The sequence below is a fragment of the Pantherophis guttatus genome, chromosome 14, assembly GCF_059756535.1.
Source record: "Pantherophis guttatus breed Tessera chromosome 14, ASM5975653v1, whole genome shotgun sequence".
Taxonomy (NCBI): Eukaryota; Metazoa; Chordata; class Lepidosauria; order Squamata; family Colubridae; genus Pantherophis; species Pantherophis guttatus.
In genome coordinates this window covers 22,029,784-22,043,801 of record NC_142076.1, presented here as the reverse complement: position 1 = coordinate 22,043,801, position 14,018 = coordinate 22,029,784, and the positions used below count along the sequence as shown (strand labels likewise).

General features: G+C 49.5%; 2 protein-coding genes across 7 annotated transcripts in view; both read right to left on the bottom strand.

Moving 5' to 3' along the window:
• Positions 1–376, bottom strand: part of SLC5A10 (solute carrier family 5 member 10) — a 45,943-nt gene extending 45,567 nt beyond the window's left edge. The window contains exon 1 of the mRNA XM_060684057.2: positions 269–376. Coding sequence (XP_060540040.2) covers positions 269–304 — 36 coding nt within the window. The 5' untranslated portion in view covers positions 305–376. The remainder of the gene's footprint in view (positions 1–268) is intronic.
• Positions 377–2,156: 1,780 nt separating this feature from the next.
• Positions 2,157–13,586, bottom strand: PRPSAP2 (phosphoribosyl pyrophosphate synthetase associated protein 2). 6 transcript variants are annotated; one of them, XM_034441502.2, is made up of 12 exons: positions 13,504–13,586; positions 9,255–9,338; positions 8,469–8,621; positions 7,968–8,020; positions 7,627–7,693; positions 7,162–7,334; positions 6,946–7,061; positions 5,993–6,048; positions 5,520–5,668; positions 4,958–5,028; positions 4,432–4,578; positions 2,157–3,650 (listed from the first exon to the last, which is right to left on the bottom strand). In XM_034441502.2, the coding sequence occupies exons 3-12, from the start codon at positions 8,585–8,587 to the stop codon at positions 3,492–3,494; spliced, it is 1,110 nt and encodes a 369-aa protein (XP_034297393.1). In that variant the 5' UTR covers positions 8,588–8,621; positions 9,255–9,338; positions 13,504–13,586; the 3' UTR covers positions 2,157–3,491. The 6 variants fall into 6 exon arrangements, with proteins under 6 accessions (XP_034297393.1, XP_034297394.1, XP_087734708.1 ...); XM_034441503.3 differs by having other exon boundaries at positions 13,398–13,575; XM_087878582.1 differs by having other exon boundaries at positions 13,402–13,549.
• Between the last annotated feature and the right edge of the window lie 432 nt (positions 13,587–14,018).

Sequence of the window (14,018 nt, the reverse complement as noted above, 5' to 3'; positions counted from 1 at the left end):
CCAAAACTACCAAGTAGTTCCTTTGACTCTTCCTCCCTCTCCCCCCCTTTTTATTTTTTATTTAATAGGTTGCAAATTAGCTCTAATTGAAAAGAAACACAATCTAACCCTATAATAATGATGCTACCCCAGGATTAAAAACAGCACTTTTAAGAAAGAAGGGACATCTCAAAGAGGGGCCTTCCACGGAGAAGCTACAGCTTCCACAGATGAGTAGCCACTCTGAGTGAATTCAGAGGGGTCAGCGTAAAAACCGAGGCTGCCGTACCCAGATGCCAACTGCCAGGTTCAAAAGGAAATACATCACCACCACCACCGCATCTGGAACGCCAAACTGCGGCGAAAGAGCAGGGATTTCTGCGTGGGAATTGTTCTCCATGGATGGACGCTGTGTGTCAGCCCGGAACAGAAGACAAGCTCAACGTGGCTTCCTACTAGCTGCTTCTAAGCCGAAGGGAATTGATGATTAAACCACCCACCACCTCCTTCCTCCGCAGCTCAGGGGCTGCCCACCTTTTCAGCTACACCAGCCTCAGATTCGACCCAGGTTGTTTGGACTTTGCAGTGGCCAGGAGGCCAGGAGACCTGTCCCTTCTAATGATCAGAAGCCAAGGCTGAGCCTGCTTCCATTCACCCTTCGGAGGTCTATGGAGATTCTCCATCATCCAGGTCGTGGTTGTCCCAAAAGTGCTTTTCCAAAGGGCAGCTGGACTTCGTTGGATTCATTTTTATTTATTTAAAACGTTCCGCTTCTCATCCAAGAAGCTTCCTCACCATCAAGGAAACTTCTGAGAAGTGAAATGTTTTCAAGGAAAAAACCCCCAAGAAAGTCCAGTTTGGAAAAGCAATTTGGACATACAGATGCACATGGACAATTCAGCCACCCAAAGTGAAGCTTCTCAAACTTTCGGAAGACACCCTGGGAGAAATCCCAGGCCCTAAACTGATGCTGGCTTCTGTATCTGACAAGTTCTCTTTGACAGGGTTGGAAGGGCAGCTCCGAGTAGTGACCTGGGTGGATCCACACCAGATTTAGCGTGGTTAGGAGGACCTGGACACAAGGACCCATTTGAGGAATTAAGTCAATCACTTTCACAAGGAGCAAATCTCCCTCTGTATTGGGTTAAAGCTTAAAAGTCAACCTCTTAGTCAACTCCAATTTAGTTTCTTGACAATACGATGCTATTTGCCCCCACCGACTTCCCAGGCTGGTCGATGTGACTTTGGCATCACCTGGTGGCCTCCCACCCAAGGATGACTAGTTCTTGACTTGGCCTAGCTGAGACCAGCTGACAATGGCTCGGGGCTGCCCCCTGGTGGCGATGTTTTTACGAAAAAGGTAACCTCTACCTTAATACGCTTTTTGGAGAGCCTTAAAAACTCCGTCCTTCAAAAAGGAACTTATTTATTCATTCGATTTGTAAGGAAGGCTAAGAGCATGCTGCCTCTTGGGGTGGGGTGGGGTGGGGGCTCATTGGATCTGTTGATAATTGTAGGGAGTTGACGTCTAAACCTCTTAAAGTTTCTAAGATTGTGAAGCACAGCCTTAAAAGGTTGCTAGAACCTTTGAAAAACATTGTATTTTTTTTTTAAAAAAACACACACGTGTCCAGGGAAGAACAGACCTCTTCATGGGTTGCATATTTGATCGTGGGATCCATTCTTTCATCTTAAGAGACCAAAGCCCCATTCAGCCCAATCTTACCCATCTCCCTTTTTTCATCCCGTCCACCGCCCACCTCTCTTACAAACATTGACACGTCTTGTTAATGTGTCAACCTTTTCATTTGCTGGTGGCAACGCTTAGTAAGCGGTTGCGTTAAAGTCTAACCTCGGAGTGCTGGATGCAGAAACTCCTTCCTCTGAGACACACAGAAGGGATCACAAATGGTCATTTCGCACCCTTGAGTGGTGAGGCCAGCAAGGGACCGAAGGGCTGAAGGCAAGATTGAAAAGTCCAAAGACACATTCCAGAATTCCAGAACGGCTGACAAGAAAATGTCAGGGATGCCTCTGACCTCCCAGCATCTGAATTCAACTGGGAGGTCAGAATCCACCAGATGTTGAACTGTCTTTTTTTTTTCATGTCCGCAAGTTTTTCTCTCCCAACACCAAAGAGAGGACAACAATCGAACAAATATTTTCTAAAAAGCTCATCATGCAAAAACAGAGTCATTTTATTTGTGCCAGAAAATAAATACCAGTGCACGTTCCTTATGGGTTTTTTTTTCTTCCTATAAAAGCATGGTTACAAAAAAAAAAACGTCACGGAACTGCATACAACAGTGCGGTTTTCTTGTTTGGCTGGTCTCGGACACAAACTCGACGCCGTAGCTACCGTTTGTCGAACAATACACAAAAGCACTTGAAAGCAAGCTGAGAGGATCAGGAAGGAAGATTATGGGCTACCTCGTCTTCCAAAAACGCAGGAGAACGCCTCCTGTGCGAATCTCATGGAAAGATGCATAAAAGATGCACACGAACGATGGAAAGGAACAGAAGCGGCTGTTTCCAATGACAAGTAGCCGAGTCTGACATGGGTGCTTTCATCCCAAGCTCTAAGGCAGCGTTTCCCAAGCTTGGCCACTTTTAAGATCGGTGGATTTCGATTCCCAGGGTTCAACTCCTATGAAAACAGCCGCTTCCGTTCATTTCCCTCCCACATGTGCAACCGTGTTTTGTATGAAGCGGCTATTTTCACATGACAAATAGCCGGGTCTGACATGAATGCCTTTATCTCAAGCTCTATGGCAGTACTTCCAAGCTCTATGGCCACTTTAAGATGGATAGGCTCCAAGTCCCAGAATTCCCTAGCCAGCTTGGATTCTGGGAGTTGAAGTCCACCCATCTTAAAGTGGCCAAGCTTGAGAAACGTGGCTCTAATGGAGTGCAGGACTCTTCATATTTGCTGGGACAAAATAGTCTTATGAACATGAGTCGATTCCAGTTCCGGATCCATGTTAGAAATAAATGCCCTTGAGGTGCAGTCCTTCCTGCTGCCAAGATCACCCCAAATCCCTCCCACCCCCCAAAAAAGAGGAAAACCATCAATAGGGCCATTTCCCAATTTGGATTCCTTGCAATGAAGCTGCAGCAGAAAAATCTCTGCCGGGGGGGGTGGGGGGTGGGTGGGGTGGGGGTCTTGCCTGCAAAATAGCACAGCTAACCTGACCGTCTCTAGAAGCTGAAAAGAGGGTTGTTGTTTCTGTTGTTTTTTTAAAACTTTTTATAAAATCCTTTCTCTTTCTCGAAAACAAAATCGCAAGGAAAATAGCTCTGAGGATTTTGTCTACTCCATTTAAACCACCGGAAAGAAGGGGGGGGAAGGGGGGTTGGAATAAAAGCCATCTAATAAAAAAAGGGCTCCCACCAAAATACAGAGATTAAGCCACAAAAAGTTTCACAGCTGGGTTTCTGTCCCGTGTCCAGTTTGGCCCCTTAAAAAAATCTTTTTTCTTTCTTTCTTTCCTTCGAGCCCTCCCAAGCAACTGTCAGTCATCTAGTCCTATGTTTCTGAAAAGGTACGACATGGATTCTCCGTTGTGGATTCTGCGGATGGCCTCCGAGAGGATGAGGCTGATGTCCACCGTCTTAATTTTGGGGCACTGCAGTTTCTGGATCTCGTGAGGAATGGTATTGGTCACCACCACCTGAAACAAAGCAGAGATCAGAAATTACTGGGGGGGGGGGAGGTTGTTACTGGGGAGTTGAGGTCTCACCTCCTTGCAAATCTGGACAAACCCTCTTGGAGCCCTAGGCATTGCTTCAATTCAGCCCTGGAATGGATCACCATGAATCGACCGACCGAGTAAGATTATTTTAAAATGTTTAATTTAATTTATCCCCCGTATTTCGGTCCTGCCTTGTCTGCAAGAGCTCAAGGGAAGGTTACAGAGGGCTCTTTCCTGCCCGGCAGAGTGAGGTGGGCTGAACTGCTTTAAAGTCACCAAAGGGCTCCGTGATGAAACAGGTTAAATCTGAACCCTTTAAGGGTCTTCAGAGGAAGGAGACCAACAGCTAAACCAACTGGGCAAATTTCTAAGCCTGAGCCCACAAGAACTGGGTTCAAATCATGGCGTTAGGGGTGAGGTTCACAGGCCTCGTGCTGGGGAATTAACTGAGCTTGCCTGCAAGGTGCTTCGACGGTGTTTCTCAGCCTTGGCCACATGGAAGGTGTGTGGATTTCAACTCCCAGAATTCCGGGAACTGAAGTCCACCCATCTTAAAAGCTGCCAAGGTTTAAAAACACTGGCCTACATTCCTTCTGGGGCATTCAGGCCCAGACGATGAGGGAGCAGGAGCTGAGGCATGAACCAGAGGGCCGGATTTTGAACCCAGGGCCTCCCGTGGCCACGAGCCACGCTGCTTTCCCCAACTGTTCAACTTCATCTGCCGAATGCAGCCCCTCGGCCAGCCAGGCCTCCCGCATACCTCATCGATTGCCGACTCCTCTATCAACCGGGGGGCGTCGGAGGAGAGGAGGCCATGGGTGGCCATGACGAAAATCTTATAGGCGCCTCGCTCCTTCAGGGTCTCTGCGGCCGCAAGGAAACTGTCCACGTCATCAATGATGTCGTCCTGACCGGGGAGACCAGGATGTTGTTAAGAGGGGCTGGGGGAGATTTAATCTGCCTGCCCCTGGGGGACTTTCAACCCCAGCGTTTGCAGCTGCCATCTTGACTTTTCTGACCACACTCCCACAGGCACCTCTGCGCAGGGCAAGTTCAAGTCCCGAGGAATAAGAAAGGGAGCTTAGCCTGGCACCCAACACCACTCAAGAGCAGACAAGCCAGGACTGGCATCCCCGGATTACGAAGCAGTTCCGCTTTCACGAGTTCAGGAAAGAGAAATGGGGTCTTTTTTCAAATCAAGGTGGAGATTCACCCAAAACTCTCTTCCGTTTTTGTACAGGCAGGCTCTGAGCCTTGCAGGCCTCCAGGCCGTGATGGCCACCTACCACAATGATGGCTATTCGTCCCCCAACGTCTCCAACCACAGTGATGGGCGGCTTCTCTTTCGGAATCAGCACTGGCAAAAAAAGAAGAAAGATGAGAGAAAACTGGGATGGGGATTTCTGCCTCGAGCCCTGCAAAATGCCACCCCAGGCAAAGCGGCCTACCCCCAGCCAACCTGACTCTGATCAAGGGAGACAGAGGCGGGGGAACCTTAAGAGGATCCACCTTCTGAATTTAAAAGTACAAATCTCCCCCCATCCCTTTTACAGCCTGAGAAGTTAGAGAGATTATCTTCTGAATTTCTCCCTCTGCCCGTTATGCAGCTCTGGGTTACGTCCTCTCTTATCTGATCGTTCCCTGTTCAGCATCTCTTCCTCCTTCTCCCAAGGCCATTCGCACTTTCATTCCATCCCAGGCAGAGCTTCTCCATCCCTCCTTTGAGCACAAACCTCCAAACCAGGTGGATTTTCCACCAGAAATCCCCTCTTCCCTTCCGGCCATGGGTTATAGCCTTATTTGAGAGGAAGGCAAGCCACGCCACTCTCCCTGCCTGAGGCTACTTACTGGGTATCTCCAAGCTGGGGTGAATGGCGGCGGCGCTTTTGGCAGTTGGGGGCGAATGGCGCCCGTCCACCAGGTCAGACTCAGCATCTTGAGCCTCTCCGTGGATCACGGCGATGCCCAGCCTCAAACGCTCAGCAAATGACTGCGCCCTGCCGAGAAAGACAATGAGCCCACCATGTTCTTGGCATGGGCACAGATACGAGGAGAGGAAATGCCCCACACGACACGTAGAAACATCTCAGGGGAAGGAACGTCATCCAGGGGTGTCCAACCTTGGCTGCTTTAAGACCTGTGGATTTTGACTCCCAGAATTCCACAGCCAGCCATGCTGCAGTCCAGAATCTACCCATGCTGGCTGGGGAATTCTGGGAGTCGAAGTCCACAGGTCTTAAAGCAGCCAAGGTTGGACACCCCTGCCCTACTGAATTCTGGGAAAAGACTAGACGGGCTTAGGGAGTCAGAGACCCACCTACCTCTTCGCAGATGCAGGAGACTTGGCCACAATCACAGCGTTCCTGTAGTCCGGAATCTACACAACAAAAAGCAGTACAACCACACTCAGAGCTGGCCTTTGACCTTGACTACAAAAAGCCCGTAGCCTTCCTTCTACAGAGAGCTGAAGTCCAAAACCGGGGTGCTGCCTCTGCCCCCCACGATTTCATCCAGATTCCAAGCTGCAAAGCCCCCCGAGATTCGGGCCCATCTAAACCCTAGAGATTACTCATGGCTGGCCCCGAAGCCTGCCTCTTCTGACCCAGCTCCCCAAATACGACAAACCCTCTGAAGTTAACTCAATGATTCCTTTATTAGGAGCGCCAGCAGCCCCGGCAAAAAGTTTCTCTCTCAACGCAGGCTAACAAGTCCATCTGGCCAGAAGATAAATAGTTGTCTGCCACACCTATTCCTCTCCGCCCCCTCCCTTTTATCCCCAGAGCTAGGGTGGGGCTTTGCTAGTAGTGGTGGCTCTTCTGTCCCAAGGACCGGCCCATAGATTTCCACTGCTCTCCTCTCCTCTGCCTTCTGCACATCCACGCGTCAGGCATGGGACCCAGCTGTTCCTCCTCTCCCTCATCTGCCACCTCCAGACCTGGGGGCTGTTGACTCTCCAGGCTCCGCCTCTGTCTCTCTCTCTCTCTGCCAGCTCCATTCCCTCTTCCCCCTCGGAGCTCTCAGGTTGCCTTGATGCTGACCCTGACTCCCATGCCTACTCCTCCGATTTGGCTGCTGGAGGGACCGGCAGCCGACAGGCCACAACTTTGCCCCCATGGCTTCATTTTTGGCATCCATCCTAAAAGGAGCGGGGGTGTCTTTACACACACCCTGAGGCGTGGCTGACTTCCACCTCATTTCCCGGCGCAGGACAGATTGCCCTGGTCTGCCCTCTGCAGCTGCCCAGCCCGGAGGCCGAGGATTCGGCCTGGCTCACCTCTTCCTGGATGTACTGCAGCAAGAACGGTGACGCCCTCAGATTGTCCACCGGCACGTTGAAGAACCCCTGGATCTCCTTCTGGTGCAAATCCATGGTGATCAGGTGAGTCAGCCCTTTGGGGAGGGCAGAGGGAAGAATCAGGTCGGCATTGCTCCATCCAGGCCGCCTGTTACCCTGGGCGGCAAAGGCCGGGCAAGGGCAAAAGGCTCTTACCTGCCTTGCACATCATGGAGGCCAGGAGCTTCGAGACGATGGAGCCCCGTTTCCGCATCTTGCACTGCTTGCTGTAGGGGAAGTAGGGCACCACGCCGATGATGCTCTTGGCGCAGGAGGTCTTGCAGGCGTAGACCATGATCAGCAGCTCCATGATGGTGGTGTTCACGTCCCTGGAAGGAAAAGACGCCAATCCAGCAACCGCCCTTCCGACGGAGCTTTGCAGCTCCTGCTTGTCTGCGGCTGGATGTACCTGGTGGATCAGCCTTTTTCCCCCGAGTTACCACCGGTCCTCACTGCTCCAAACAGTGAGTCAGAATAGCAACATGTTAATGTTATCGGAGGACACTCTGAAATACACAACACAAAACTGCAAAACTAAAGCATCGTTTTTGCAAATATGACCAAGACAGACGAGCAGAATGAATTCAAGGAGACTTCTTCCCAGTCGATGATTTTACTCACTTGGAAACGGTCTGGATAATGAAAACATCTTTGCCTCTCACGGACTCCTGAATCTGCACCCTCGTTTCTGCCAAAAAGGGGAAAAAAAGCAAAACAGATGTGCTCAGGACTTACACACACGTGTAAAGTAAATGACATCGCAGTGCAATGTAAAATGAAAACGCACAAGTGGTTTTTGAAAATCAGAACAAGGAGGCATCGTTGCAAACGGCAGGATTCTCCAGAAAATATGCGTGTTGTGTTTGTGTCTGCGCAGCAGGGAAGGAGGAGACATTTAATGAACAGGTTGCTCCTCCTCCTCCAACCTTCAGATAGTGAGGCCACAGGTGTCCTCTACTCACCTCTGTTTGCCTCCTGGTACACCTGCACCTTGCCCATTTCCACACCCAGGCGCCTACAAAAGGGTCCGAGAGAAAGCAAGGTCAGGAAGAGGAAGAGGATCCAGCAGGTATGGACTTCAACTCCCAGAATTCCCCAGCCAGCAGGTGGACTAGTGATTTCTGGGAGTTGAAGTCCCATCTACCTTCAAGAAGCTCTGCATTGGAAGAGTTCAATTTGCTTGATCTCTAACCAATTATCAATCAAACCCTGACTTAAACAAAAGACTCTAAACTCACTCTGTGTGTCTGTGTGTGTGCGTGTGAGAGACAGAGAGAGAGAGAGAGAGAGAGAGAGACAGAGAGAGAGAGAGAGACAGAGAGAGAGAGAGAGAGAGGGAGAGAGAGAGAGACGGAGAGAGAGAGAGGGAGAGAGAGAGAGACTGTCATCCATCACCCCTCTATATCAAAACTCTACTGTTGAAAACAGTCAGGAAAAAGAAGGGAGCCGAAGGGAAGCCTTACTCAGCAATCCTCTTTGAGAGCTCCATGCAGGAAGGGTTGGAGTTGGCCGAGAAGAGGACCAGACCCCCCTTCGTGACGTTCATGATAGGCCCGGTTCCAACGGGTGCCAGGCAAAACATCAAAACTGCCTTTGTCGTACCGCCTTCGGATAGACTGCCAAAAAAAATCATAATAATATTTCACCAAGAACTTTTCAGCAACCCTCAACCAAACAAAAGTTACTGAAACCTTGCATTTCAAGAGCTTCTGCAAGAGGACGGAGAAGTCTCCCCTGGAACATTTAAAGCAATGCTTCTCCATCAATCTCAACCACTTTTAAGATGGGTGGACTTCAACTCCCAGAATTCCCCAGCCAGCAGAGCTGATTTAGAGCAGGGGTCTCCAACCTTGGCAACTTTAAGACTTGAGGACTTCAACTCCCAGAGTTCCTCAGCCAGCAAAGCTGGTTGGAGACCCCTGATTTAGAGGGCTTTAATACCACCCGCTTTTCACCCAGCAACACAAGCTGTGCCTTTCTGAGCAAAAATCTCATTTATAACCTCAAGGAACCTCATTTACCAGCAGCTTAAGAATCTGAAGGCCATACAAACCATGGATGAAGAAAAGCAGGTACAGTAACCTAAACCTTAAGTCTTCCCAACCAACAGATTTAGGGTCCACCACAGGGAAGCAAAGTCTGCATATGCTTAAGGATCTACACACAACAACCAACAGTTAATTCAGCCGTTTTTTCCTCCCTATGGCTGTTTCCAATCACAGAATAGCACTCCAGCTCTTTGCACTTACAATAAAGATGTGATCCAGGAAAAGAGTTTCGGGAACTCTGCCCACCACGCTTCACGCTTCTTCTAGAATGTTTCTTTTAAGCACCTGCGGAAAAAGAAGATAGATCGCTCTATTAAAAAGCAGCTCCAGTTCAAGAAATCTGTTTGCTATCTTTGAAAACCGAAAACAGGAAATAACTTCAGTCCCCCGCCAGCAAGTGTGGGATTAGGCTTAAACAAAGTGCCAAAACCAATGAATGTTCCTTAAAATGTACTCCAGTCCCAGGACATCATCCGATGCCAACTTTATTACTCAGAGAGGATTAGTTTACCAAGAGGTGGAATGTGCAAATTGTGCTAAAAGCCAGAACTGTCTGACCGATAAGAGATGAAAGATCCTAACACGAAAACTGCCCCTCTGATTGTGGCATCTACTGAGAGAAGAAATAGTTTTGAGTCAGAACTGCATCCAGCACTGCTCAGCAACATTATAAAAGTCTTTTTTGTCTCCCAGGCAAACCAGAAACATTCTGTTTGTTTAGGTCTGGTGTCGTTTCCCAGCCCAAAGCAGTTTGGAAAATCTTTCACGCTTCGTAAGCCCATTCTGCCTGTTCAAATACATAAATCAGCCTCTTGTCCCCGAGCAGGCAGCCATTGGAAAGGGGGAAAAGACGAAAGGCACAAAAATAACAAAAACCGCCTGGCAAAACACTTCCTTTCCAAGGCAGCAGCAGCAGCGACAATGCAGTGGAGAATGAAAACCACAACGCGCAACCCAAAGCCGGGCCTTGTGACACAGGTGCCAACGGCAACTTCAACTGGCACAGGCCTTTATGGCTGGCAAGGAAGGCTGGCAGCTGCAAGACAGACGCAGGGCAAGGATGAATTTGTAAAATAAAAGCCAGGGTTCAATTCGTAAACCAGGCAAATCCACTAGGCGAACCGACTGGATCAGTAATTTGCGATGAAGCCGCACGAAGATCACATTCTGGGAGTGAAGTCCATGAAAGAATAAAATCTCCACATGGTGGGTCAATGCAAGAATCTTTCCAGAGGACGTTCTGGGATTCTCCTGCAATCAAGGCTGGTTCTTCGCAGCAGGTTCCCCCAGAAAGGGGGATCAGGAGACCCATTCTGCTTCGGAGCCACTGCAATCCTAGAGTGACTGAGGCCACGGCTGGTCCTGGGGTCCAAAAAAGCTGGATTTCACAGCACCTCAGAAGGGAGAATTGCCCGTCCCTCTTGGGGAGGGAGAGAAAGAGAGAGAGACGCTGTTATTTCCATCCTGTTTTCCAGACAACTTGCCAGCTCTCTTCGTATTCCAGGACTCCTCATCTCTCTCTAAATAGAATTTAAACAGTGTGTGTGTGCTAAAATCCAGCAAGAGCAACCTCTTCCTTGCCCATCAGTGGGAATATCCATCTGGTGAAATACACACGACTCCTGCTCACCATGGAGCAGCCTTCTATTTTGTTCATTTGACAGTAATGGATATTTCAAGTCGCAAGCAGATTTTTCCTGCCTCCTGGCACAGGAGGGACCGGGTGCGTGGGGCAGATGTTGTAAAGTGTATGGGCTCCATCTGGATTTAGAAACATGGCTGCAGGTCACAGCAGGGGGAAAAACTGCCAGAAAGCCATTGGAGGAACACAGCCTCGGCTGTGCAAGGGCCAGAGCCTGACCCAGACAAGAAGCAGGCAGAGAGTGAAAATTGCACACGCAGCTGTAAAAGTGACAGACAGAACAAAAAGAACCCCCCATAAAATTAAAAGGTAGACAGAAATAAAATGAAAGTGAGCCGAGGCAGAGAGGCCGTAAAACAGCAGAGGCAAATCTGAACCTGGTTGAACGCCATCAGGGTCACGATCCATCTTCTCCCCTCCCTTCAGATTTTTTTTTTTGAGTAGTGGGACTTGGCAACAGGTAATAGGGCAGCAGAAAAGTCACCCCTTCGCAAACCCAGCTGCCGATTCAAATTCTGCAGGGAAATAAACCCCCTTCTGAAGGAAAAAGGCATCCACCAGACGGTAAACAACACCAATCGGTTGTCGGAAGGGGAAAGTCCAGCCTCTTTGGAGCCAGACTGAAGTCCGAGTGACTTTGCGGGAAACACCCATGGAAGTTTCTCCAGAAATGGATGGACATCTTGCAGGGTGGATTTTCATCCAGCCTCCTCCTCCAGGCTTGAGATTTCCAGGAAACCTCTCCCCTCCCATCGCTTTCTCTGGCTTCCAAAGTTGTTGTTTTTTAGCTGGTGCTTTGAGTCCTCCAAACCTCAAAAACCATGCAGCCCCCTTCACCACATCCCTCCTTCCCAGGGTCGTTTCTTCCACGTGTTGCTCACCCACCCAAAAGGACAAAACTTTCATTTTCAACCGCCCTTTTGCATTTTCTCTCCCCCACAGCATCTCCCCCCTCCCTCAACCAGCCGCACCCACTATAATTTCATTTGAAGGGTCTAATTCCCAGCATTTCAAATAGAGGGGTGGATGGGAGGGGAAATGCACGCAAGATCACCTTCCCCCTGAAAAAATCAACCCCTAAATAAACCAGGTCTCTGTGCAATTGGGGAGGGGACCCTCATCTGCTCCCATTAAAGGGCCGCCCAGCTGTGCAGGAGCCCCCTAAAAGCCCATCCATCTTTAAGGGTTACCAGATAAGCAACACAAGGGGGGACATGAGAAGACACCCCCCCCCCCATGAAATCAAAGGATGCTCTACCAGAAACATGCTAGGGCTCTTAAGCAGGCACATTACGATATGTGCTATGATAAAATATTAAGACCCTATAGGATAATATAATATAGATCAGGCTATAAATTTCATTTTGATGTATGCTGATTAGTGTACATTTGAAGTGAAAAAGGTTTTATCCTATTCTATAAGTCCACTTGCAATTAAGGTTTTTTGGGGGGAGGACAGCAAGGCATGTATGAATGTCTCCAAGAAACGCCCCCAGGATTCGGTCCCCTAACCCAATGTTTCTCAACCTTGGAAGCTTGAAGATGGGTGGACTTCAACTCCCAGAACCCCCCAGCCAGCAGCGCTGGCTAGGGGATTCTGGGAGTTGAAGTCCACCCATCTTCAAGTTACCAAGGTTGAGAAACACTGCCCTAACCTATAGCCCTTTGCAAGTCAGGTTCCAGAAGAAAAGAAAAGCTATAATAAAAGTCACTCGCTCGCCAGACGAGCGGCTATAAAAATTTGCAAATAAATAAAAATAACACGGCTCCTTCCCTTTTAGTTCCTGGAGGGAGAGACCAACCATGCATGGGTGCAAGCAAGCAAACCTTATAGGAGAGCTCTATCTATAGAGTTTCAATCTATAAGCCCAAATAATAACTAATAAGTCCAAATAATAAACAAATAAATAAATCATATATAAGCCATAATTTGATTATTAACAGGGAATATGCTACGGAAGAACTAGAGCTAATATCCTCCTCCTTGCAATTCCTACGGCTGCAAACGAGGGTACAGAAAACCTATAATATAACTATATTTTCTCCCTCTTTTATAAAAGAATTTTTAATTTTTAATATTTTTTAGTATTTTATCTATTCAAATTTTAAAACCGGTTTTAAATGGACTGGGGTTTTAATTTGTCTGGGCCAAAACTATTTAATTTTGATTTTAATTCTGCTTTTTAAATTTTGTATGTATGTTATTTTCTTGTTTGGCTGTGCACCGCCCTGAGTCCTTCGGGAGTAGGGCGGTACAGAAATCAAATCAAACAAAAATAAATAAAATAAATAAATATATAATTAAGATAAGGTAGTATATTAGGGTGGGCTTTTTTTCCCCCCTTCCCCCTATTTTCTGGAGGGGCAGCAGAGAGAAGAGGCAAGCCTGCAATTTGCAGTTTAAGGACAGAGAATATCCCACCGAATGAGAGACACACCCGAGGGCCCCTTCCAGGGTTAATTTGGGGAGGGGGCCACACAGACCCCCCCCCACTTCTTTATTTTCTTTAATAAAGAAAAGGAAGGAAAAGGCTTCCTATGAGAATTGACTGGGCTGAAGGGGAGGCTCCCCATTTTGCATCTAGGTCACCACCCCTCCCCCACATCCCCCTCCCCACCCCTCCCCCCACCCACCCAAGACCCCCCCCTTGCCCGGGTAGGGGGGGAGAGAAGAGGGGGGGGCGGCGCGGGCGCATTCATACGTGCATCTTCCGTGTCCGCGCTCTCCCCCGCCTGGAGACCCCCTCCCAGGGTGGGGTTTGTGGGGCGGGGTGGGGGGGTCGCACCCCCGCGACGACCACCACCCACCTGCGCCCCTCGGAGGGGCTGGCGCGGCGGCGGAGGCGGCGGCTGCAAAATGGCGGCGGGGCGGGGCTGCTCAGGCTCCGCCCCTCGCGAGCCTCCGCCAATCCGAGCCCACCGCGGCGGCGGCGGCGGCTGGCCCCGCCCCCTCTGAGACCATCCTGCCTTCTCCATCCTTTTTAGAGCAGGGTTTCTCAACCTTGGAAGCTTGAAGATGGGTGGACTTCAACTCCCAGAACCCCCCAGCCAGCTCTGCTGGCTGGGGGATTCTGGGAGTTGAAGTCCACCCATCTTCAAGCTTCCAAGGTTGAGAAACCCTGCTTTAGAGGCAGCGGCGGTCTGCCTCGCGGGGTCATTGTATCAAAGAGGAAGGGGAGGGGAGGGGGCTTCGGCCAGGAAAAAGTTTGACTTCGAGCTTCAGAGAAAGCTCTGCAACCGTCCGTTTCAAAGTGGTGGGGTGGGGGGGTCTCTCCCCCAAAAGACCCCCCCTCGGGGAATGCCGATGCTTGTATCCACCGAGG